The 22,255-nt window shown below is 48.7% G+C and overlaps 1 protein-coding gene and 1 pseudogene across 1 annotated transcript; both read left to right on the top strand.

Annotated features, from left to right (window-relative positions):
- The first annotated feature begins 1,018 nt into the window (after positions 1-1,018).
- ODAD4 (outer dynein arm docking complex subunit 4) lies at positions 1,019-22,230 on the top strand. The gene is made up of 12 exons (XM_039873481.1): positions 1,019-1,272; positions 2,985-3,116; positions 3,364-3,514; positions 4,198-4,259; positions 4,567-4,732; positions 6,331-6,555; positions 6,727-6,934; positions 11,533-11,619; positions 12,811-13,007; positions 16,476-16,576; positions 19,078-19,162; positions 21,479-22,230. The coding sequence occupies exons 1-12, from the start codon at positions 1,159-1,161 to the stop codon at positions 22,021-22,023; spliced, it is 2,073 nt and encodes a 690-aa protein (XP_039729415.1). The 5' UTR covers positions 1,019-1,158; the 3' UTR covers positions 22,024-22,230.
- Positions 4,906-5,024, top strand: LOC120611350 (uncharacterized; annotated as a pseudogene).
- Positions 22,231-22,255: the final 25 nt, after the last annotated feature.

Here is a 22,255-nt window from a genome sequence, read left to right as displayed (position 1 = left end):
CAGACAGTTGAATTCTGGAAATAGGAGGTTAATACAAGTTCTCCTAGGCACTGGAGTCTGAGGGCCTGGGGTTGACTCCTTCCTCTGCCACTTGCTAGTTCCGTGATCCTGGGCCTGTTACTCAACCTCTTTATTTATCGGTAAAAATTTTCCTTATCTGTAAAATCAAGTAATAACGGTACCTCGCCCATAGGCTTGTATTGTACTTAGTGGTATGCCTGGTATACTAAAATTATGTATAATAATGTTAGTTATTTACTGACCACCTTCCATGAGCAACTGTGTGCCAGACTTCACTTCTGCAAGCAGCTTTAGTATATAGGTCACAATCTCATTCGCGTTGGGAGTTCATGTTTTAAAAATAATGTAGCAATAAATAAATAAATAACATAAAAATAAAAATAATGTAGCAAAGGCAGGGTATTTGTTAGAACCTAGAAGAACCTAGTCCATCTTTTCTTTTTTGTGGGGGATGAGGAGGGAAGAATAGGGAAGAATGTCAAGGAAAGGTATTGATCCAGGCCTGCCACTAGCAGGGGCTCAATAAATGTGTTAAATTAATGGTTGAATTCAACTTTATTTTGCACGTTGTCTCATGCAAACTCTCACATCCGTAATGTTTTAGTATCTGCACGTTCCCTTGGCAGGCGGAAAATTAAAGGCTCAGAGCCCTTACGTGCCAGCCGCCGGGTCACGCATTTAGAGACTGCCCTAGTACTACTCCCACTCCTAGCCCAGTGCTCTCTCCCCCGGAAGGCGGTACACGCGGTGCACATATCCTTGCCACGTATGCCTTTATCCCTATTTGGAATTTTGCCTCCAATCCTTTTCCTATTTTCCTGGCTGTAAATTCTGGACACGATTCAACTACAGAGGAAACCGATGGAAGATGCAATAGCGAACACTGTGAAGCGAGGCCGTCTTACACTTACCGGACACGCGCTAATCACTCCCCCGTCCGGTGCGCAGAAGCACGGGTGCCTGCGCACGCCGGCGGCACTTGTCCCCACGACTTAAGCCCTGCAAGAGCGAGGGGCGGGACCGGAAGTAGCGCACGTCTCCCGGTTGCTAAGAGACGTGGCTTCCACAAACTAGACAGAGGGTTTCTGGCTTCTTTCCCTCCCTTGGTCCGCTTCGGCATCTGCGAATTCCGTCATCATGTCGGACCCAGAAAATGAGGGCTTGCGAAGCACCTTTTCCTCTTACATGGCAGAGGGCGAGCGGCTCTATCTCTGCGGGGAGTTCTCCAAAGCCGCCCATAGCTTCAGCAACGTGAGTCGCACTCTGAACCTATCAATCACCGATCACCGCTTTAGATTACTGATAACGCCGACGCCCTGATGATGCCTGGAGGACCCCATTGTTTCTGTTATTCGTTTGCTCCTGATTGATGCTCCACCGTGACTGATAAGTCCCTGCTGAGCCATTTTCTACCAATTCCCACTTACGTTCTGCCTGATTCTTAATAAGCATTCTATAGTTAACAGTGACCTCTTCTACTTTTTTACTCAAATGTTTCGTGATTGACTGGCCTCCTTCTACAGAGCAGTCTCAATTTGCCACCGTTGGCCAGGAGATTGGCTGGGAGACTTCTTGCAGAAGTGAAGTCTCTGGCACACAGTTGCTCATGGAAGGTGGTCAGCAAATAACTAACATTTTTACACATAATCTTAGTATAAATTACTCCACACCACCCTAAAGGGATTGAGTGCTGTTTTAGGATACCAGGCATACGGCTAACTACAGTACAAGCCTATAGGGGAGGTACTATTGTTACTCCATTTTACAGATAAGGAAACTGATAAAGAAGTCGAGTAACATGTCCAAGATCATTGAACTAGCAAGCGGCAGAGGAAGGATTCAACCTCAGGCACTCAGATTCCAGTGCTGAGTTGCTAACCACCAGAGGATACTACCTCATAAGTAAACGATTAGATGTTCTTATGACAATTTCTTTTACAAGAAATAGCCTACTTCTTATTCCAAATGGAGTGGCAGAATAGCCCTCTAACCAGTCCCTGGACTCCCTGAAATCACGCTTCTCAACTGCTACCCAGAATCTCTTATCCCTTTGATCACCAACCAAACCCTAAAACCGGAAATAATTGACCAGATGGCCAATAACTCAGTTCAGGAGCCCCGCTCCCACCATTCTCCTCTTTCAGGATCATGTTTCATCCTGGAGAAGCTCAGGCAGAGAGCTTCTGCCTTGGAGGGAAGATAGCTTTGGGTGAGAAGTGGCCTTTTTCCACGAAAGAAAGTAGCTACTTCCTCTTCCTGGAAAAGAAGGAAGGTCTTATCAAGGGGCAGATACAGTCTGATGCCTCAGGAAGGACAGTACTCCACAGACTATGGTAATGATCTCAAACAGAAAAAGAGAGGACATGGAAAGTAGAGGAAGCATTCTGCTCCGACTTTAGGGCCGAAATCACAGTTTCAGTTTTGCTGGCATTTTCATTTTAATCCCCTGAAGCAGTAATTCATTCTCAATCAGCTATATTAAAACAGGGCTAGTAGAATGGATAACTCAAGTTGCAGATTGTCCTAAAATCCATTTTGTTAGCCTTCAGAATGTATTTTGAGGGTACTGTGCAGCCATTTCAGATTTGTGGATGAATTTGGTAAGCACCAAACATCCTAAGATTCTATTGTCTGAGTGGACTGGAGGAATCCCAGACACTTGCGGGGGTGGGGGGTGGAGGATTCTGTGTAACTACGGAGTAGTATATTCTCACATCTCAACTAGTGGCTTCCACAATAGCTTGTGATAGGACCTTGTTCAAGAAGAGCCACTTGCAGATAATCAAGTTGACTAAGCAAAGATCGATATTGTCCGGCTTTTGGTCTGATAAGATCCAAAGACCGGTTTGCTGCCCCGAGGAGTCCTCTTGACACTCTGGCAGTGGGGTTTGGGCTGCTATTTCCAATCCAGCTTCTACCTTGCCCTGCGTGGTACCTGTCAACCTGAGTGGTTCCTTTCTCAGGCTCTTCACCTTCAGAATGGGGATAAGAACTGCCTGGTTGCCCGCTCCAAGTGCTTCCTGAAGATGGGAGAGTTGGAGAAATCCCTGAAAGATGCTGAAGCTTCACTCCAGTGTGACCCAACTTTCTGCAAGGTATGGGTGGAGGACTCAATCTCGCTTTCACCACTGCCATTGTCTGCAGCAGCCTCTGGTTAGAAGTGGTAGAAGAACCAGCCAGACTACCTAGAGTCTGATGCCATTTTCTCTTCATAGGTCATTTGCCTATCTCCCTGCCCCTGTATCCCAACCTTGATCCTCAACCCAGGACCCTCTGTTCCACCACATCTGAGTCCTGTAAGGCCTTGCTTGTCCACCTTGATTTGACTTCCTCTCATTTCAGGGGATTTTACAAAAGGCCGAGACCCTGTACACCATGGGAGACTTTGAGTTTGCCTTGGTGTTCTATCATCGAGGCTATAAGCTGCGGCCTGATCGGGAATTCAAAGTTGGAATTCAGAAAGCCCAGGAAGCTATCAACAACTCAGTGGGAAGTGAGTGATCATGGGGTCTATGGCCTTATTCAGCAAGTCTCTTGGAATCCTTAGGTTTGGAGGAAGGCCTGAGGTGCCTAGGGTGAGCAACCACCAGGAGACTTGCAGGGCATCTCATGCTTAGATTTGGCTGCTGCTAATCTCGTTGAAGATTAGGAACTGTCCACTAGGAGGACGAGTCCCCGATCTACTGCACTGCAGTGTCTTGTTCTCCTAGAGCCGGATGAGAAGGACCGTATCACTCACCCCAAGCCAGATGAGGAGGCCTATTTTTGGCCTGGTGTCATAGGGTAGAATGGAATCTTGAGCCTAGTCTTCTCTAGTCTCTGGCTTTCTCCCTTACCACCTGTGCACCAAGGGCTGGCCTTACCCATCAGCTCAATGGCAGGGAGGAGGAGGAAGGAGAGCAAGAGCTTACCAGTGTGAGCAGCAGAGTATGGAAACGGCATGAAATGGAGAGCTCCCCTTATTTGGAAATCTTGCTGCCTTCAACTAGTGGGAACTGCCTAGCTGCTGCAAGAGAATAACAACAAACACTGTGTATCATTCGCCTGCCAGCCTGGCTCAGAGCCAGCTTTGCAACAACCCGCACCATCCTTCTGCCAAAGGCAGCCATTTCCGCGTAAAAATATGTGATAGGTCATACCAGCGGCCTGGCCGACCTGAGTCCAAGTTTCTTGCAGGTCCTTCTTCGATTAAGCTGGAGAACAAAGGGGACCTCTCCTTCTTAAGCAAGCAGGCTGAGGTAAGGGTCCTGGTTCTGATGCCACCCCTCTAAGATAAGAGGCCACATGTGCATGAGGTGCACAAGTCTTAGTGGCTCTCTTGCCTGGGAGCGACTAGCTCCTGCCCATCACAAGCAGCCATGAGATTCTGCTCTAGCTTTAGAGGGGCCTTGGGAGTCTAGCTATTCCTGGACCAGACATGATCCTTGAGTCTCGGCCCACAGGGAGGTCCTGGAGGAGGAGTCTGGGATCACAGACTCCGGGGCCCTGGCTGGGTTCTCTATGTTCCCTGCTGAAGTTCTGTCAAGTGTTGCTCTATCTTCCCAGAATATGAAAGCCCTGCAGAAGCTTCATCCTGTGAGACAGCTTTTACACCACCCCAAGAGAGAGTCCAAGCGGAAAGGCTCATTCAAGAGTGAGAGGACTGTCCGCCAGCTCCTGGGAGAGCTCTACGTGGACAAGGAGTATCTGGAGAAGCTCCTATTGGACGAAGGTTTCAGACACTTTGTTTGCAACAGGGAATGGAGCAAGAGGAATCTTGGGTGGATGCTCAATGCACAAGGCAGGGGCAGAGCCTGTCATATAATATTAGCTGACATGTTCCTATGGACGGGTTTTACTAGCATTTCTTCAGATGAGGAAACTGAGGTGCAGAAAGGTTAAGTAGTCTATGGCCATGCCACCCTGAACAAGCCGGATCTCATCTGATCTCAAAAGCTAAGCAGGGTCGGGTCTGGTTAGTACTTGGATAGGAGACCACCTAGGAAGACCAGGTGCTATAGGCGTAAAAAATAAAAAATAAGGGATTGTCAGCTGACAAGGTCCTTGCAATCTGTGAGGTCAACCAAGGGTTGCCTCGTGCCCTCCCCCCCCAAAAAAAAGAAAGAAAAAGAAAGGTTAAGTAAATCACCGAAGGTCACCGAAGGTCATGTGTAGGGAAGCAGTGACATAACTTTCAGATTTGAATTCAGCAAGTTCAATTTCAGAATCAGTGCTCTTAAGCACATGGTACCTTGGGAGGGAACACCAGAGATTTGAGTTCCTCTACCATTGCCGTCCCTGAAGGGGCATCCCCTGAGCCATCGATCTGTACAAAGGACAGAAAAATTCAGCTAGGAGGCACTACAAGGAGAATCCTAGGATGCTAGTGCTAGAATGTCCTGAATCTCATCCGTTCTATCTTCTTTTATAGATAAGGAAAGAGGCCCTGAATGGGGAATAACTTGTCCAAGGTGACTAGCAAGTTAAGGGTGGAGTTGACACCAGAGCCCAGGCCTCCTCACCTCTGGTCCAACATTCTTTCCATCACACTGTGCTGGCAGTGACAGGAAATAGGATGGAGCCTTGAAATGAATGCCTCGCATAAGCATGAGGGTTGGGAGTATTGCCATTAGCTGATAAACCTGAGGAGGGGTCATCCTTGAATCAAATGTCTTTTCTCTATAACTGACTTCCAAAGTCATCTGCAGGATTCCCTGCTGGTCTGTGTCACGGGCAGCTTCACCGCTGGTACGTTTCTGAAACAGGCCTGGACGCTTCCCTCCCCGCAAAGGAGCTTCTGTGGAGGGAAGGACTGGCCTGTGGAGGGAAGGACTGGCCTGACCATTGCCCCAGGTGGCCTTGAAGCTTTGCTATCAGCTCTAATCTCTGTTCAGGCAGAGGGCAGCACTTGGACACACCGCTCCAGCTCCCAGCTTGCACAGACCCTGGGGAATCACATGGCACTGGCAGCCTGGGCCAGGTCATGCATGTAGACTTTGTCTTCCCTGGGGACACAGCTTGAAATGGGGGAGCTCTGAAGGCTGGGAGCTATTCACCAGCTGCCTCTTCTGTTAGCTCCTCATATTTTGCCATAAGTGACCTATGAACTAAGCTCTGTATCATGGGAGTGCCTGAAACCATGGGGTTCTGGCCTCATCTGGGCCCGGACAGACCACTCTGTCACCCATGTGCTCTCGCTTTCCTCACTGTTTCCACAACTCGAGGCAGAATGCCCACAAGGGTACCCCACAGCAGGGACTCCAAGCCAAGAGGAGGTAGCTCCCTTCCACATCTGTCCTGTTTGATTCCTCCTCTTATTCTTCTCCACAGACCTGACTAAAGGCACCATCAAGTATGGTCTGACTGTGGAGGACCTCATCATGACGGGCATCAACTACCTGGATACCCGCAGTAACTTCTGGAGGCAGCAGAAGCCCATCTATGCCAGGGAGCGTGACCGGAAGCTAATGCAAGAGAAATGGCTGCGGGACCGCAAACGCCGTCCCTCGCAGACAGCCCGTTACATCCTCAAGAGCCTAGAGGACATTGACATGTGTGGGTGGTGTTCTCAGAGGGGTGGGGTCTTTTCCAGGTGGGGAGGGAGCAACAGAGAAGCCTGAGCCCTTGGCTTCCCTGGACTGTGGATGGTCGTATGGGGGAGGGAGGTTCTCCCATCAGCCATGAGGAAGCTGCTTCCACCTCCACGTCCCCTCTTTTCCTTCTCAGTGCTGACCAGCGGCAGTGCTGAAGGGAGTCTTCAGAAAGCTGAGAAAGTGCTGAAGAAGGTGCTGGAATGGAACAAAGATGAGGTGCCCAATAAGGACGAACTGGTTGGAAACCTGTACAGCTGCATAGGGAACGCCCAGATTGAGCTGGGGCAGATGGTAGCAGCACTGCAGAGCCACAGAAAGGACCTCGAGATTGCCAAGGAATAGTGAGTGCCTGGGGAGGCCGAGCAGCCAAGGCCCAGGGGCCTGCAGAGGAGTGGGGCTGGGGCTAAATCTCAGCCTTTTGCCAGGGCTGCTGGTGGCTGAGCTCTCATTTTCTGCCTTGCATGCCTAAGGTAGATCCCACAGAGGGAGGAGTCCCCCGCCCACGACTGAGGGTAAGGGGCAGGACTGTCGGCTTTTTTTGCCACAAAGAGGAAGGCAGCTCCAGACTCCAAACAGTCTCCAGTCATCTGGCTCTTAGGGAAATTTTTATTCTTACACCATCTTGATAGGCACTCCTCAACCCCAGATGTGCCAGATGCTGCTAGCATTAGAAACACAACAGTAACCAGACACCCTGCAGGTGTCAAGGCAAAAGTGACATAGCTAGTCAATCAGTACTATGATAAGTATCATAAAGGAAAAGTATAGGACCCAGTACTCTGAGAAGTATATCCCAGGAGGACATGACTGGGCATTGGCAAACACGCTTGGCCTGTGGGAAGGCCCTGAGACAGATGGGAGGAAACCGAAGGCTGGAGAGCACAGAGTATTGCCAGAGGAAGAATGGCCAAGAAGAAGCTGGACCAAGTGGGCAGGGCTTAGATCCATCAGGGCCTTGGAAACCATATGCTTACCAACTGCCTAGGCTCTGGAGCCCAGCCCATCTGGGGTTCAGAATTGTACTTACCAGCCGTGGGACCTCAGGCAAGGCATTTGGTCTCTCTTGGCTTCAACGTCTCTTCTGTCAGATGGCTATAATAACAGCTCCACCTGATAGGGTGGGAGGGAGGATGGCATGCAGAGTGCACGTAAGGACCTCAGGACATTGCTGGGTATCCATAATAACAGTAATATCAGTTCTCCCAGGAACCAGCTCGTTCCAAACTTGATGGCCCACTCTCAGAGGTACCATGGCTTTCTGGGCATCTGGTTTGAAACTTTGGAGTCATTTGTGACTTTCTCTTGCCCGGTTCCTACTTGTCCACGGTTCTGAGCCTCTTTCCATCTCCCTTCTTCCCGTTTCCACTCACAGGTAGGCTCTTGGCTCTCTCTGCCTTCAGCTACTCCCACACATCACCCTCATGATGCACTGCTTTTTATCTATCAACCCTCCTTCCCCTGCTGACCAACAGGCCTTGGCCCCGTGTTGCCTTCAGGTTGAAACCAAATGCCTTTGCTTGACACTCAAGGCCCTCTCTGAACCTCGTTCTGCACAGCCCTCTGATGTCAGTCCTCCGTTCAGGTCAAACTGGATTTCCTGAACACTCCTGCCTCATGCCCTCTCCTTCTCACTCATCCGAGCTCTGCATGCTGTTTTTTTCCAGTTCATTTCCCATCTGCCTCTACCATGCCAAGCAGGAGTATTACTCATTGGCTATTCTGGAAGTAGAAGACAAGCCAACAAACAACCAGCTGTGGAGACACCTGACTTTGACTTCTGGCTCTGGCATTCATAAGCTGTGTGGATTTGACTAAATCGCTTACCTTCTCAGTTTCCTCATCTCTAGGGATGGCATCATAATACCAACTCACGGGTTTTATGAGGATCAAATCCGATACATATACGCAGCACTTTGGATCCAATTATATCATATGCCCTAAAGGCATGTACATCTTTACTTCTGGCCAGACTCCAGACTTCTGAGCCCCAGGCCTGCGTATCCAACTAATTCCAAGACATTTCCGCTTGGATGTTCCACCAGAACCCCAAATTTAACATGTCCAAAGTGGAATCCCTTATCTGCATCCCATACCTCTTGCTCTATCCATGGGGATGGCATTGCTGGCCACTCAGTCCCCAAGGAGCCAAGGTGGCCTTCCAGATGCCTCTCTCCCCTCACTGCTCATGCCCAGCCCACCCATGTCCTGTCCATGCCTCCTCCTGTCCATCTCCTGGAGCACCTTCCCTTCTGCTTCCCTCCCGTGGCTCAGTCCAGACCCTCCTCACTTCTTGCTTGTTTTCTCTGACCTGCATTTCCTGCAACTGAGCCAGCCCTTCTGTGGAAAACAAACCCTTGGTCAAGATAAAATTCAAGTGCAGTTCTGCCTCCTTTCCTGACCTGACTCGTCCCGGTTTCTCTTGACCCAGCTCTCTCTAGGCCCATAGGTATCCGTGCCCCAGCCAACACCTTGTGGCTCTGCTCCTGCTAGTCCCTAAACGGGACTACCTCCTCTTTCCCCAGCCCTTTCTTCATCAACTCCATCCTACCCATCCTTCAAAATTTAAATAAGTAAAGCCTTTCATGCTCCTAAGCAGTGATAGAAATCCCTCCTCGGTGCTCCCGCTCCATACTCCACATGTATCCTGTTTGCCCTGTTAGACTCTGGACTCTGGACAGAACTATCTTATATGCCCGTTCTCTCAGCACCTGCCACAAGTGAACATGTAATAAATGTATGCTAAGTGGCTAAATAAACAAAGGCGTTCCTTAAACAAAGTTAGTTCCTTTTTAAGATCCACAAACAGGCCTGCCTCCCTTCTTGCTTGCGAGTTGGTCACTCTAATTAGCCACGAGCCTCCCTCTCTGCCCACCCCCCGCAAAAAGCCTATCATCCTTGGAGGCGCAGTTCAAATCTCAACTTGTCTAAGTAGCTTCTTGAATGATCCCAGCTCTCATTTCTTTCTCCAAATATTCTATAGATGATTTGATTGCCCACTTTCTCATTGCGATTATCTTATTACCTGTTGTTGTTATGAATAACATTATCACTTTTCATTCATTCATTACACCATAACAGAGCACCCACTTTGGAAGGGGAAACTGACATCAGAGGTGCAGGTGCATGAGAGCAGAGGGTGCGAAGTATGACCAAGGGGCCTAAGGAAAAAGGCAGGCGGGAGCACTTCTGGGAGCTGAGGAAGATTTGGAGAGGACAGGAGAGTCAGCAAGGGGGATGAGGGAGCGGGAGAAGGACACCCTAGGCAGAGGGACCTGGCAGAGCTGGAGGATTTGGGGAACTGCAGGTAGTGTGGCAGGGCTGGGGGTCAGGACCCGTGGGGAGTAGGTGGACCTGATGCCACTCTGAGGAGGAAGGGCATTAGCCTGAAGGTACAAGGGGCCAGTGAGTTTGATTTTAGGCAAGCACCACAGTGCTATACTTGATTCACAACCCTGTGGTGCTGAGCGCAGACTTCGAAAGTCACTCCCTTCACTTCCCTGGGACTGCGCTGAGATGTGTGTCCTTCTGGTCCCTTTTCAGGGTATTTACCTACATATTTATATACGTCTGTACATAGGGTTTTAAAAACGAAAACAACTCACTTCTCTGTTTTGTTTTTTGAAGAATGTGTCTTGGGAAGGGTCTCATTCTTTGAATGGCTGCATAGAAAGGTATTTCAGCTCACACAGGAATCTGTGTCACTACATCTTTGTGGGCGCTTAGGCTGCCCCACTTCTGCCATGCAAACAGTGCTGCAGTGAGACTCCACAGGTGTGTGTGAGTAGCTCTGTGAGTAGAGGAATGGCTTGATCAGGTTTGCATTTTAGGAAGACAGGCTGGCCACGTGGGGAGGCTGGATTAGAGGAGAGTTTCATGGGAGACATGGAAGCCTCTGGGCTGCAGGGTCTTTAGGGGTGCAAAGGAAATGGGAAGGGAGAGAATGAGAGAGGTTTTCGTCGAGAGGTCTGGAATTGGGGAAGGTTTTCTTGTTTTATTTGTTCGGAAGGTGGTAATTTTTAAGAGATAAGACTGTTCATATGGCAATGGTAAATAATTAATGTAGGGGATGCAATGGTCTTTTTCTATATGGAAATCTCTCACTCTTTCCCAGAGACACATGAACACTGTACAAAATTTAAATGATGTGGGTAAATTAAAAGTTTCCCTCATACTCTCATTTCTCTTGGGTGATCACCATTAATAGTTAGACTTACCTTCTCTCTCTCTACTTCTTTTAAAAATGCCCACTTTTTACTTATTTACTTATTTTTTGGTGGTTTAAAACAAACACACTTTTATTTTCTTATAGTTAGAAGTCTGGCGGTTAGAAGTCTGATGGCAGTTTCACTGGGCGAAAATCGAGGTGCTGCACTCCCTCCAGAGGTGCTAGGGCAGAATCTGTTTCCTTGCCTTTTTCAGCTTCTTGAGTTGCATTCATGGCCGTCCTTGGCTCCTGGCCTCTTCCTCCATTTTCAAAGCCGGAAGGACAACTTCATGCTTCAGGCCCACATATTTATTCTGGAGCAATACACATAGTATACACTCCTATCATCCGACTTTTTAACTTAATATATCAGGGACTTTTTTTCATACACAAAAATTGCCAGTGTTAAGGCACTGATAATGTTTAGATTGCTTTAAAGTGCATTCCTGTCACATTATCTTCTTGGGGTAAATTTCTAAAAGGGAAATTACTAAATCAAAGGAACATATTTGCAAGCTGTTGACTAATCATCCTCCAGAAATGTCCCAATAATGCTTACCCTAGTTCATGAGCATGAGAGGGCCAGTGTGTGTCAGCCTTGCCAACCTGGGTATGTCCCTGGAACTAGACCCTGAGTCTCCAAGGCCAGGGCCCCTGTCTGACTTTTTTTCTTTTTTCACAGTGCCTAGAATGGTGGATTTCTAGTGAACAAATTGTCATGATTCTTCCCCACAGTGACCTTCCTGATGCCAGGTCGAGAGCCCTTGACAACATTGGCAGAGTTTTTGCTAGAGTTGGGAAATTCCAGCAAGCCATTGACACGTGAGTGACCTAGCACTGCCCCTTTACCTTGGGGGCAGGACTTCCCACTTTCACACCTAACTCCCAGCCTGGGGCCAGGATGCCAGGCAAAGAAGCATTAGAAGACAGAGTTTGGCTCCTGACTCTGCTAGGTGACCTTGGGCAAGCCACTTTGTAAACTCTGCGGCTTATCAGCTGAATTACTTAATTCACCAGAATCAGCATGTTCTCAAAATGTCTCAGTGATAACAGTCACCTGCAGCATTTGTTAGGCATGTGAATTACTGGACTTTTTCCCTTGAAATTTTGATTCTACAGTTCAGGTTGGAGCTCGGGGATCTGTTTTCAACAACTACTCCAGGTGATCCTTATCTTGGCCTAGTTCAGGAACTGTCAGACCAATTGAGTCTGAGACCTCTTATGACACTATTCTGTGACTCTGCTGGTCAAATGGGGTCAATGGGGCCTGAACTCCCCAGGTGGCCCAACTGCTGGGGCTAGTGACCTACTCCAACGGGGTGGGGTGGGGGGGTGATTCAGCCCCAGGGAGACTAGGGGGAGGGCCTGCACTGGAAGAGCCGGCTCCTTGGGCTACTTAGTACAGAGGTAAATTGTCCTTCCAGCTCTCATCTCTTGATTGAAATAGACTTGTTCACCTCTGCTACACTTCATTTGGTTTTCTGAATCATCCCTGGTGTCCAAGTGCCAAAAGACAGAGGAATATGAGAGTTTGCCTGGCCATTAGTATCTTTGTATAATAAAAAGTTTTATAGTAAATAGGTGCTTATTATTAAAATATTAATTTGGAAAATACAGAAAAGTAGAAGAAAAATTATTCAGTCCCACCACCAAAAGACAAGTGCTAATTCTAATCCTACTCTTAGTTTTATTGATATTTTGTTTTTTTCATTCCAGTCATTTTTCTGTGTTGGTTTTCTCTTATAACATTTCTTCATAATATTCTTAAATATTATTTATATGTTGTTCAAATCCTATTTCATAAACCTTATTTTCAATTATATCAAATTTGATCCCATAGGTGTTCCAAAATAGCTTTGGTAGTTTTAAAAAATGTCAACGCTTCTTAGCTCCACCCCTGTATCTAAAAGAACTGAGTTAGAGAACAGTTTTTATTCTACCACCCAGTAATGGGCCTCGACCTCCTGTGGCTAAGTGTGGGGTTGAAGCTGATCTGGTTTTTCATGTCCTCAGGTGGGAGGAAAAGATCCCTCTGGCAAAAACCACCTTGGAGAAGACCTGGCTGTTCCATGAGATCGGTCGCTGCTACTTGGAGCTGGACCAGGCCTGGCAGGCTCAGAATTACGGAGAGAAGTCCCAGCAGTGCGCAGAAGAAGAAGGGGACATTGAGTGGCAGCTGAATGCCAGTGTTCTGGTGGCACAGGCGCAAGGTATGGGCTCAAAGAAGACACCTGGGCCACGCCCAGGCTGGGAGTCCTGAGGGCTGAGCTTACCATCCCAGTGCGCCGCGGCCCAGATGCATTCTCATTCTCAGTGGGGATCAACTCCCATTCTGACCAGCACATGGTAAGTGCCTACTTTGGGCTAAGCTCAGTCAGGGCTTGGGGAGCCCTGAGAGCGGCCCCTGCCCGTGGGGAACTCAGCTGCAGACCAGCACAGCACCATGTTATCGTCAAAACAATGCCACTTCTTCTTGCCTTGGGACTCTTTACCCTGGCATTCTTGTATTTAATTACCCTGCAAGCCAATGATGTAGGCATTATTGTCCTCATTTCATAGATGGGGAAACTGAGGCACTGAGCGGTTCAGCAGATTGCCCCAGGTCACACAAGAGAACTTTCTGGAGTGATCGACATGTTCTAAAGCTGGGTTATGGTGATCATTGCACAACTCTATACATAAAAATCATTGAACTATATACTTAGAAATGGGTACATTTTATAATATGTGAATTACATCTCAATCGTTGTTTGAAAAACGAGCAAGGAATGAGGAGAAATAGATGAAACAAGACTGGCAATATTTTGATAATTTTTGAAGCTGGATGAAGAGTAATGGGGGTTCATTATACTATTCCTTCTACTTTTGTGTATTTTTGGAATATTTCATAATACAGTGTTAAAAAGGAAATGGCTTCGGGTCATAGGCTGATAAGTGAGGGAGCCAGGACTAGAACCCAGTTCTGTCTGACTCCAGAGCTCAGGCCCTTTCTTTATTATTATTATTATTATTTATACCTACAGCACCTGGTCTGCCTAGGTGGTCTCCCATCCAAATACTAAGCTTCAACCCTACTTAGCTTCCGAGATCAGACATCGGGCTTGTTCAGGGTGGCGTGGCCGCAGACCATGGACCGTGGCTCCACTGGGGCACGAACCGAGGACCTTCTGCGTGTAAAGCAGACGTGCTAACTGCTACACTGTGGAACTACGTCCCAGAGCCCAGGCTCTTGATCGCGGTGCCAAGCTGCCGCTGTCCCGAGTACACAGCTGACCCCCAGTGAAGGAGGAAATGTGCCTGGGTATAATGATCAGGGGCATAATCATTCATTCATTTACTCATACCACAAATACTCACTTGGTGCCTTCTGGGCATATAGTAGGGGGCAAAACTGTTAACAGTTTCCTGCTCTCCTGTCTGAGTAAGTCACTTTTAAACAGAAGCTTTAAAGATGAGAAGGCACTAGCTCTTTTAAGAGCCGAAAACAGAGTTTTCCATACAAAGGAACAGCATTTAGGAAGGTGGGCCTGAGTTGAGCTGATTTTAGAAGCTGAAGGAGACCAGTGTCACCTGGAGCTCCTGGAGACCAGGGCAGTCTGGAGGGAGGAGGTTGGCGAAGGACCAGATCCGCAGGCCTCATGGGCCTCGTTACAAATCATAGATTCCTGAAAGCATAGAGAAAACCACTGAAAGCTTTAAACCTAAATCGCAGACAAGATTACTGTGGCTTTTCCTAGAAGTCTTTCTTGTTCTTAGGATGGCATTGTATAAGCCGAAGGGGAGACGAGATGTACCCCTCAGGGTCGACGTTATCCCGAGTCCACCTGAAGACTTATTATACCCTGAAGGCCTCGGGAAAACCAGTCTACTCACTGGCAGTCTCAGTGTCCCTGCTGTGGGGTTAAAAAAAAAATCAAATGCAGTAGCCTGGGAGTCACTGGGTTCTAGAGGAAGCACAGCCTAGCAGACAGAACTTGGGCTCTGGGCCCTCCTGGCTCAGGTTTCTTGGGCAAGTGCCACTCTGTGCCTCAGTTTCATCTTCTGTAAATAGGCATGATTATGGTATCTACCTCTAGGTTGGTGTGAAGATAAAAGGTAATACTTAAGCATGCAAGCACTGAGATCAGGACTCAGTAGCACTCATCTCTTCCTCTCTAGCCTCTCGTCAGCTTCCCATAAGTGTCTCTAACAGTGATGAGGAACAGTTACAGGCCTTGGAAAAGCCTATTGGGCTCAACAAAAATGTAGGCATAAATGCGTGGATTTGTGCCACATCCAGCAAGCGGTAAATCCTGCCACGTCCAGCACAGCTCTGGAAAATATACCTGAGTGGGAACGGTGGGAGATGAAGAAAAGAAAGAAGACAGACAGCTGGGATCAGGAGGTCCACTGTCCACTGATGGTGGACGATGGCGCCGTTTTATTTTTGCAAGCTGCTTTTATACAAGAACGTACAATAGTTGGCATAAGCAGTTTCCCTTAGGCATGACAATGTATCCTATCATGACCTTCAGGTTGTTTGTCTGCCTGCAGCTACATTCGTACTATCTTGTTCTTAGAAGGAGTTTGCAGAGGCGAGGAAACCCTTGGTTGCCCTGCAGACTGCAAAGACCTTATCAGTTTACAAGCTGCTCTCCACAGATTTGCACAGAGTGGAGAAAGAAGAGGAAAACAGCTCCCAGAATCGAGATAACTTTGGGTTATCTTAAAAGATTCATTAAAATGAAAAGAATAGTCTTTAATGTTTTACTCTCTTGAATAAGCATTATGACTCCTCTGCAGACCTGCAGTGTCCGAATGACACCGATGTGCATTCAGAGGGGTCTTTCTTTTTAAATGTGTTTGAAAAAAAATGTATACGCCTACTTTCAGAATTACATTCGAATCACTTTTCCAATGGAGCAGCCTTCGGCAGTTTAACTTGTGGACACGAGGCCCTCCTTTCCCCATGGATCGATCCCAAGGCAGTTTTTGGGAGGCGGGTAGATCTTGGGTATATTCAATTATAAGAGAAAGCAGTGGTGTGTGAAGAAGCTGAAATGTAGGGTTCCCAGACCCTGGCTAATGAGTACTTTTCTCCTTTCTTCCTGAAATTAAGCTCTTTTCAAGGACAGTCCATCATTCCAGTGCCGGCTCCAGCACTGATTGGTGGCATGGGTGAAGCTTGGAGGAGCCACCTCATGTCTAGCTTCGGATTGCTCTGGGAGTTGAGCTCAAGAGAGCTGAGGCTCCAGCCACTGCACCATCCAGCCCTTCCATATTTTGTTTGGTCTTACCAGCATTCTTAGAACATTTTAGCAAACATTTCCTCTCCTGGAACAACCTAAAGATGAGGAAAGATGGAGTTGTCCCCCTGCCTTGGAGACATATGTGTGTGCAGTCTCCCTTCCCTCGTCGACCCCTTTGAACAGCCTAAGGTCTAAGGCTCAGGTTCCCAGGTTCTGTCCTTAGTGGGGAGACAGCCCAAGAATGTGATGGAAAGGGTGGCGCCGGGCAGCTCCATGATGCTGCCTGAGGCCTGGGGCTGACTCTATCCAGCTCACACAAGCTTCTAACTGACCCTGGGAGTGGCTGGGCTGGCTGGGGGCTCCTGAGGGAGTGTGGTATCTTTAGGGCAACCCAGTCGTGCAATGTACAATGTCACCTCTACTTGTGCTGTGTCTTCCCTTGCTCTCCAGTGAAGCTGAGAGACTTCGAGTCGGCTGTGAACAACTTTGAGAAGGCCCTGGAGAGGGCGAAGCTTGTCCACAACAACGAGGCACAGCAGGCCATCATCAGTGTGAGCCTTTGTCCCAAGCTGGGCCCTGGCTGTGGGGAGTGGGGCGGGCGGCGCCTCGGGCCCTTAGCCTTTCCAGTTGGCCATTCTGCAAACATGATCACCCACCACCTGCAGGGCACAGGCTAGGTAGGGCAGTGGATTTCAAATGTTGACTGCTGCCATCGGTTTATATAGCAACCCAATACGCATATTTTTATTTGAAATAAAAGCTAGCAATGAAAGTTTTAGAAAACATACTTACCTTTGCTATGTATGCGGATATTTCCTGTTCTATTTTAGTTTTTGAAATTTTATTTAATGCTCGTTGAGACCTAAATTGATTTTAGGATTTGCAGCTTGAAAAATGCTGCCTCCTTCAGGAGACAGCAAGAAATACAGTATGATTGCCTCACTCACCCTCACTGCTCAATAAACAGCCGCTGGCCCTGTGCAGCCATTTAGATTTCAATGAATTGAAAGTAAGTACAATTTAAAATTCTGTTTCTCAGTCACACTAGCCACGTTTTTAGTGCTCCTTAGCTGCCTGTGGCTTGTGGGTACCATGCAGTGCAGATCTCGAGAATCCCCATTGTTGCAGAAGTTTCTGTTGGATGGTGCTGACCTAGACTATAAGCTTCAGAAGGCAGAGAACAGAGGTGAAGCCACTGCTTCCAGAGCCACTCCAGGCAGATGCTCAGCAGGGTCAGCACACTGACCTCACAGATATGCAGGCAGCTAAAGCATGAGTCTCCTGGTCACCTCAACTCCTGCTGCCGACTGGACTGCTGTCCTTCAAGCTGTTCCATGTCTAAATCTCAGAGCCACCACCAGCACATGGCTAGACCCCAGTAAGCATCTGCTGGAGTGAATCAAACAGGGCCCTCATCCTCGGGAGCTTGCCCTGTGGTTGAGAGGGGCCAGACTGTATAACTTGGGGGCAGTATGAGAGGCATGGCCTCAGGAACCACACTAGAGGTGCAGTAGACATTCAGAACAGGGAGCAGGAACCCTGAGAAGTGACACCTCAAGGATGCTCCAGTTGGAGGTGGGCCTCATGCTGGCTTTGAAGGACAAGGACGGCAGGGTCTTATAGGCTGTGGGAGACAGAAAAGAGATCCTGGCCTGGATCCAAGGGCCGGGTCACAATGACAGAGGGTTAGGGGCAAAGAACCCCAGACAGTCGATAGACCAGCTTGGACTTAAAGGGCTAGGATACTAGAGGAGCCACCTGACCCACTCAGATTTTTAGGGGGCAATCTCGTGGTTTGTGGGGACCATGGTGAGGCTATTCTTTCCCTGTCGTGGTGGAGAAATCACTCCCAAGAGACCCCACCACGTGGCAGTCCATGCCCTGCTTTCACCCAGCCCAGGGCAGCTGAGGCCGAGCACACTGCTGTCTTCTTTCCTTGTGGAGGAAGTCGGCTTTTCAAATGTGCACCTTGCCTTTAAATCTGGCCTCCAGAGGCAAAGCACTCCCCTTCTTTGGTTCACACTTGCGGGCTCTCCCATTTAATCCTCTTCCACATGGTCACCCTACAAATATTTGGAGAGATAGCATAGCAACTAAATTCAGTGAATATTTGCTGACCACGAGTCAGCCTGGGCTGTCCAGCCGAAAGGTGACAACTGTGATCCTGGCCCTCAGGAACTTTGGTGTCAGCAGGAAGGTTAAAACAAAAACCACTTGTTCACAACTAGTGCAGTAGGGACCAGAGGATTCAGAGTGAGAGAGGCCCAGTGGGAGGCAGGGCTGGGCTTTCCCATTATGGAGGGTTTGAGGTCGCTTGAAGGCTGGGCAGGATCTTGAAAGGTTAATAGGTAGAGAGAAGTGCCTGTCAAGCCAAATTGTCCCAGAGCCCTAAGTAACTCCTCATGGGACCAGGTCCCTGACCTTTCACCCTTCTGGATTGGCATCTCCAGGCAGGAAAGTATACAGGGATGCAAGCCTGGTGGTTGTTCAGTAGATGGTTCCGAGTGCCTACTGGTGCTCCACCCCATGTAAGTCACAGGAAGAAGGCAGAGACTGCCCTCAAGATATGCACAGGATGAGTTTTAGGACCCCCGGGGAAGCTGCAGGCCCCCCCGGAGGCCCCTCTGAAGGCAGGCCCGCCCCCAGCTCCCCAAACCCAGGTGTGTGTCTGGGTTCCCTTTGTGGCTTGTTCCCTTGCTGTGTGCTTAGGGCCTTGTACTGTCTTTGCATTGGCTAAAGCCAAAAGCAGCTTTAGGTAAAAAAGGTAGAATTTAATAGACAGACACACCTCCCAAATACATGCTAAGCACAAGGGAAATGCAGTTTGAGTTCCCTGCAGTCATGTATTTCATATCGCTTAGCCTGAGTAATTCTGGGTCCCTAGAATATCAACTAACCTCTAGGCAGAAGCCTTCAGAGGAGCCTGGAGGAGCAAAGGAAAGGGCAGGGTTAGTGCAGAGCCCTGTCTGCTGGGGTGGGGACTTGGGTGAAAGGGGAGGTTAGGTGCCCAAAGAGGGATGTGGAGAGTATACTGGCTCTTCTACCACCACAGGCTTTGGACGATGCCAACAAGGGCATCATTGGTGAGCTGAAGAAAACGAACTACAGGGACTTGATCAAAGTAAAGAAAGAGAAAGGTAGGTTCCTAGAGCCCTTGAGAGGGTAGCTTTATAATTCTCCCTGCGCATTCTCTCTTGTCAGTCCCAGCTGCATTTTCCCCTTGCTTCTCCAGGCCCAGGGCTTAGCACTGTCTACCACACATTCTGATTTCAGTGCCTCCAGCAGCAGGAGAGGGAGGGGATCCAGCCCCCCTCAGGCTGAGGTCTGAGCCCAGGCTGTCTGCCCTGAGAGCCCACTCCTGCATTTCTTCAATTAATTCATCAAATATTTGATGAACACTTGTCATGCAGAAAGGTATATGATCTGGGGGAGACAGGCACGCAGTCCCTGCCCTGGAGGAGCCCACGGCCCAGTGGGAAAGCCAGACCGTTGTCTGTGGGGTGGGCTCCTGCAGGCCAGCACTAAACCAGAGACCTGCTCTGCTGTGAGCACGAGCGAAGGCCTCTGCTTCAGGCTCCAAGAGGTGCCCAAGGCTTTTCCAGGTCTGAGGTGGAAGAGGAGAGCATTTCTGGCAGGGAATAGTAGAAGCAAAGACAGAGGTGGAATGACAGTAACTTATACTTTTGGGGCTCTTCCTATGTGCCAGGCACTGAGTGAAGCATCAGACAGGATGATCTCATTCAGTCCTCCCCACCCTAGGAGGTAGGTACTGTTTGGGGGGCAGTGGAGGCTGGGTGAGGTTGAATGATCTGCCCGGCCCACACAGCAGTCTGACTCGGAGCCACATCCCACATCATCTCCTGCGGCAGAGGCCCTGCTCTTTGGAGCCAGTATAGATAGGGCAGGGGTGGGGCCGGGGGCTAGGATGGATATACCATATCAGACTCTCCCAAGGCCTCAGGGAGTAAGAGGACTTTGACGCCCCTCCCCCACTCCAGGCTCTCTGAAGGAAGTGAGGGGAGAGGAGGAAGCTCTAGCTGGGACCCTAACCCTCACTGAGTCAGCAGGGATGGCCCAAGAGGGAATGGGTGGTAAGAGAAGCTGATCTTCCCATGAGCCAGGCACTCTTCTCAGGACTTTATACGTACTGACTTATCGGATCCCTCAAAAGCAAAGTATTATTATTCGCTTGATTTTATGGATAACACAGAAGCAGAAGGGTTAAAGTCCCACAGTGGTTTTCTGTCTTGGGCAGCCTGGCTCAAGAACCCAGGCTTTTCCCACAGTTCTATGCTGTTCCTGGTGACAAGACAGCCTCTGTCTGCCCTTCAGTGGTGCCCTCCCCCAGCTGTACCGCAATGAAAGGGAGCCAGAGCTGGGACTCCGTGCACCCAAAAGGACATACCCTTCCCAGGCACCAAGGCCAAAGCCCTCTCAGATCCAGGCACAGTAACAGGAACTGAGTGTGTGGTTTATGGGCACCTGAGCGGCTCCTTATTATCCTGCACCTACCACATGGTGGACAGATACCCTCAGAGAGAGGCTCTGCCTTTGTCTCACATGACCATGCAGCTGCTTTCAGAAGCCACAGGAGCAATAGAGATTAAGGGACACAGCTAGGAAACGGCAGATGCTCCAAGCAGCCTTCCTCATATCACCCTCCCCAACCTTGGCAAGCCATGTGCTGGGAAGGTGTTCTTCGAAAAACTAATTGGGAAGGCCTTGCGGCCAGGCACTTCCCTTCCATAACAGCAGGCGGCAGCATTGCATATGTCTTCACCGCCAAATGGCAGTCTCTTCCCAGGTGTGAACTAGGAGCCCCTGTAGGCACCTTAGAGATCAGGGGTTTCCAGGAAGAGAACATAGGGGTGACTCAGGAGGGGATTGGTGACTTTTCTCTGTAGCTGGTAAAAACAGGGAGCAAGGGTCCCTCTGGCTGTAAAATAGCTCTCCAGCTGAACTTACTGCTAGCAGACTGCTCGTATTTTTACAGGGATCCTCCCAACAAATGATGAATGTGCTTCCCAGGGACAAAGAGAAACGCAGAATGAGGCTGCTGGAGAAAAGACCCCTTCTGTCTTTTACCAGCACCTATGCTATTTCTTGTAGGGAAAGAGAATGTGCTCTGGGGGCAGATTGTCCTAGGTTCAAATTCTGGCTCTGCATTTATTTATTTGCAGTGTGAACATGGGGTATGATTTCTCTTTATCAATCTCAGGTCCTTTGACTGCAAGCACTATGTACTTTTCAAGACAACTGAATGGTATAATCTGTGCAGCTCACGCGATGCCTGGAACAGGGAGGGCTGGCACTCAGTAATGGATGATTCCCTTTCTCTCCTTTTGGAAAGAGGCGCTTCTCTTAGAAGCACAGGCCCCCACGGGCTGCGGTTCACCCAGGCCCAGAGCTGGACAAACTCTTACCTTTCTTCACTCCTTTCTTTTGTTTTTCAGAAGAGGCTGCTGCATTGGATAATACAGCTGTGATGGCAAGGGAGACAATGAGAAGAGGGAGAGACGGACCTGAGAAGGTGATGAAGCATTGGGAAAGAAGGCAAACTGAGAGTGAGAAAGATACAGAAGACGAGTTGTCTAATGAAGCTCTGACGATCATAGAGAGTGGACAAGAAGAGAGGCAGAGAGAAGTCAAAGAAAAAGTCAGCTCCTTAAGGAAAAGAGAACTGGGAGCCATGGGGAAAGATTCAGATGTTCACAAGAAACTGTCTGGAGAATTAGGCATAAGATCGGGAGAAGCAGGAAGGAAACTCCCAGAAGTGAGCAGAAGGGAATCAAGAGAAATTTACAGGAGGCCTTCAGAACTGGACCAAAAACTCTTAGAAGATTTAGATGGAAGGGAATCAGAAGGACTAAAGGAGAGACTTACAGAAGCCGGCAGAAGAGAGTCGGAAGAACTGGGGAAAACAGAATTGGGAGAAATAGGAGAAATGAAAACAGAAAATGCTGAAAAAATTGAAAAAGGTGAAAAAGAAGATGAATGAAGCCACTGTGAGTAGCTTAGCTATTAGGATCGGGACACTGGTGTTCGCAGGGACCCTGGGGATTTTAGTAAACTAGACTTTCAAGTTGAGATTTTTTAATAGGAAAAAATGTGGCTGGGGCTCCACAGATCATCTCTGCCTCTTTCTGTTACTGTTCTCCCTTTAAATATATGTGTCTTTCACTCCTACAAACACTGAGTCTGTCATTTTGTCTCCTCGCCCCCACTTATTC

The sequence above is a fragment of the Pteropus medius genome, unplaced genomic scaffold (assembly GCF_902729225.1).
Source record: "Pteropus medius unplaced genomic scaffold, Ma_sr-lr_union100, whole genome shotgun sequence".
NCBI lineage: Eukaryota > Metazoa > Chordata > Mammalia > Chiroptera > Pteropodidae > Pteropus > Pteropus medius.
This window is presented reverse-complemented; position numbering and strand designations above follow the sequence as displayed.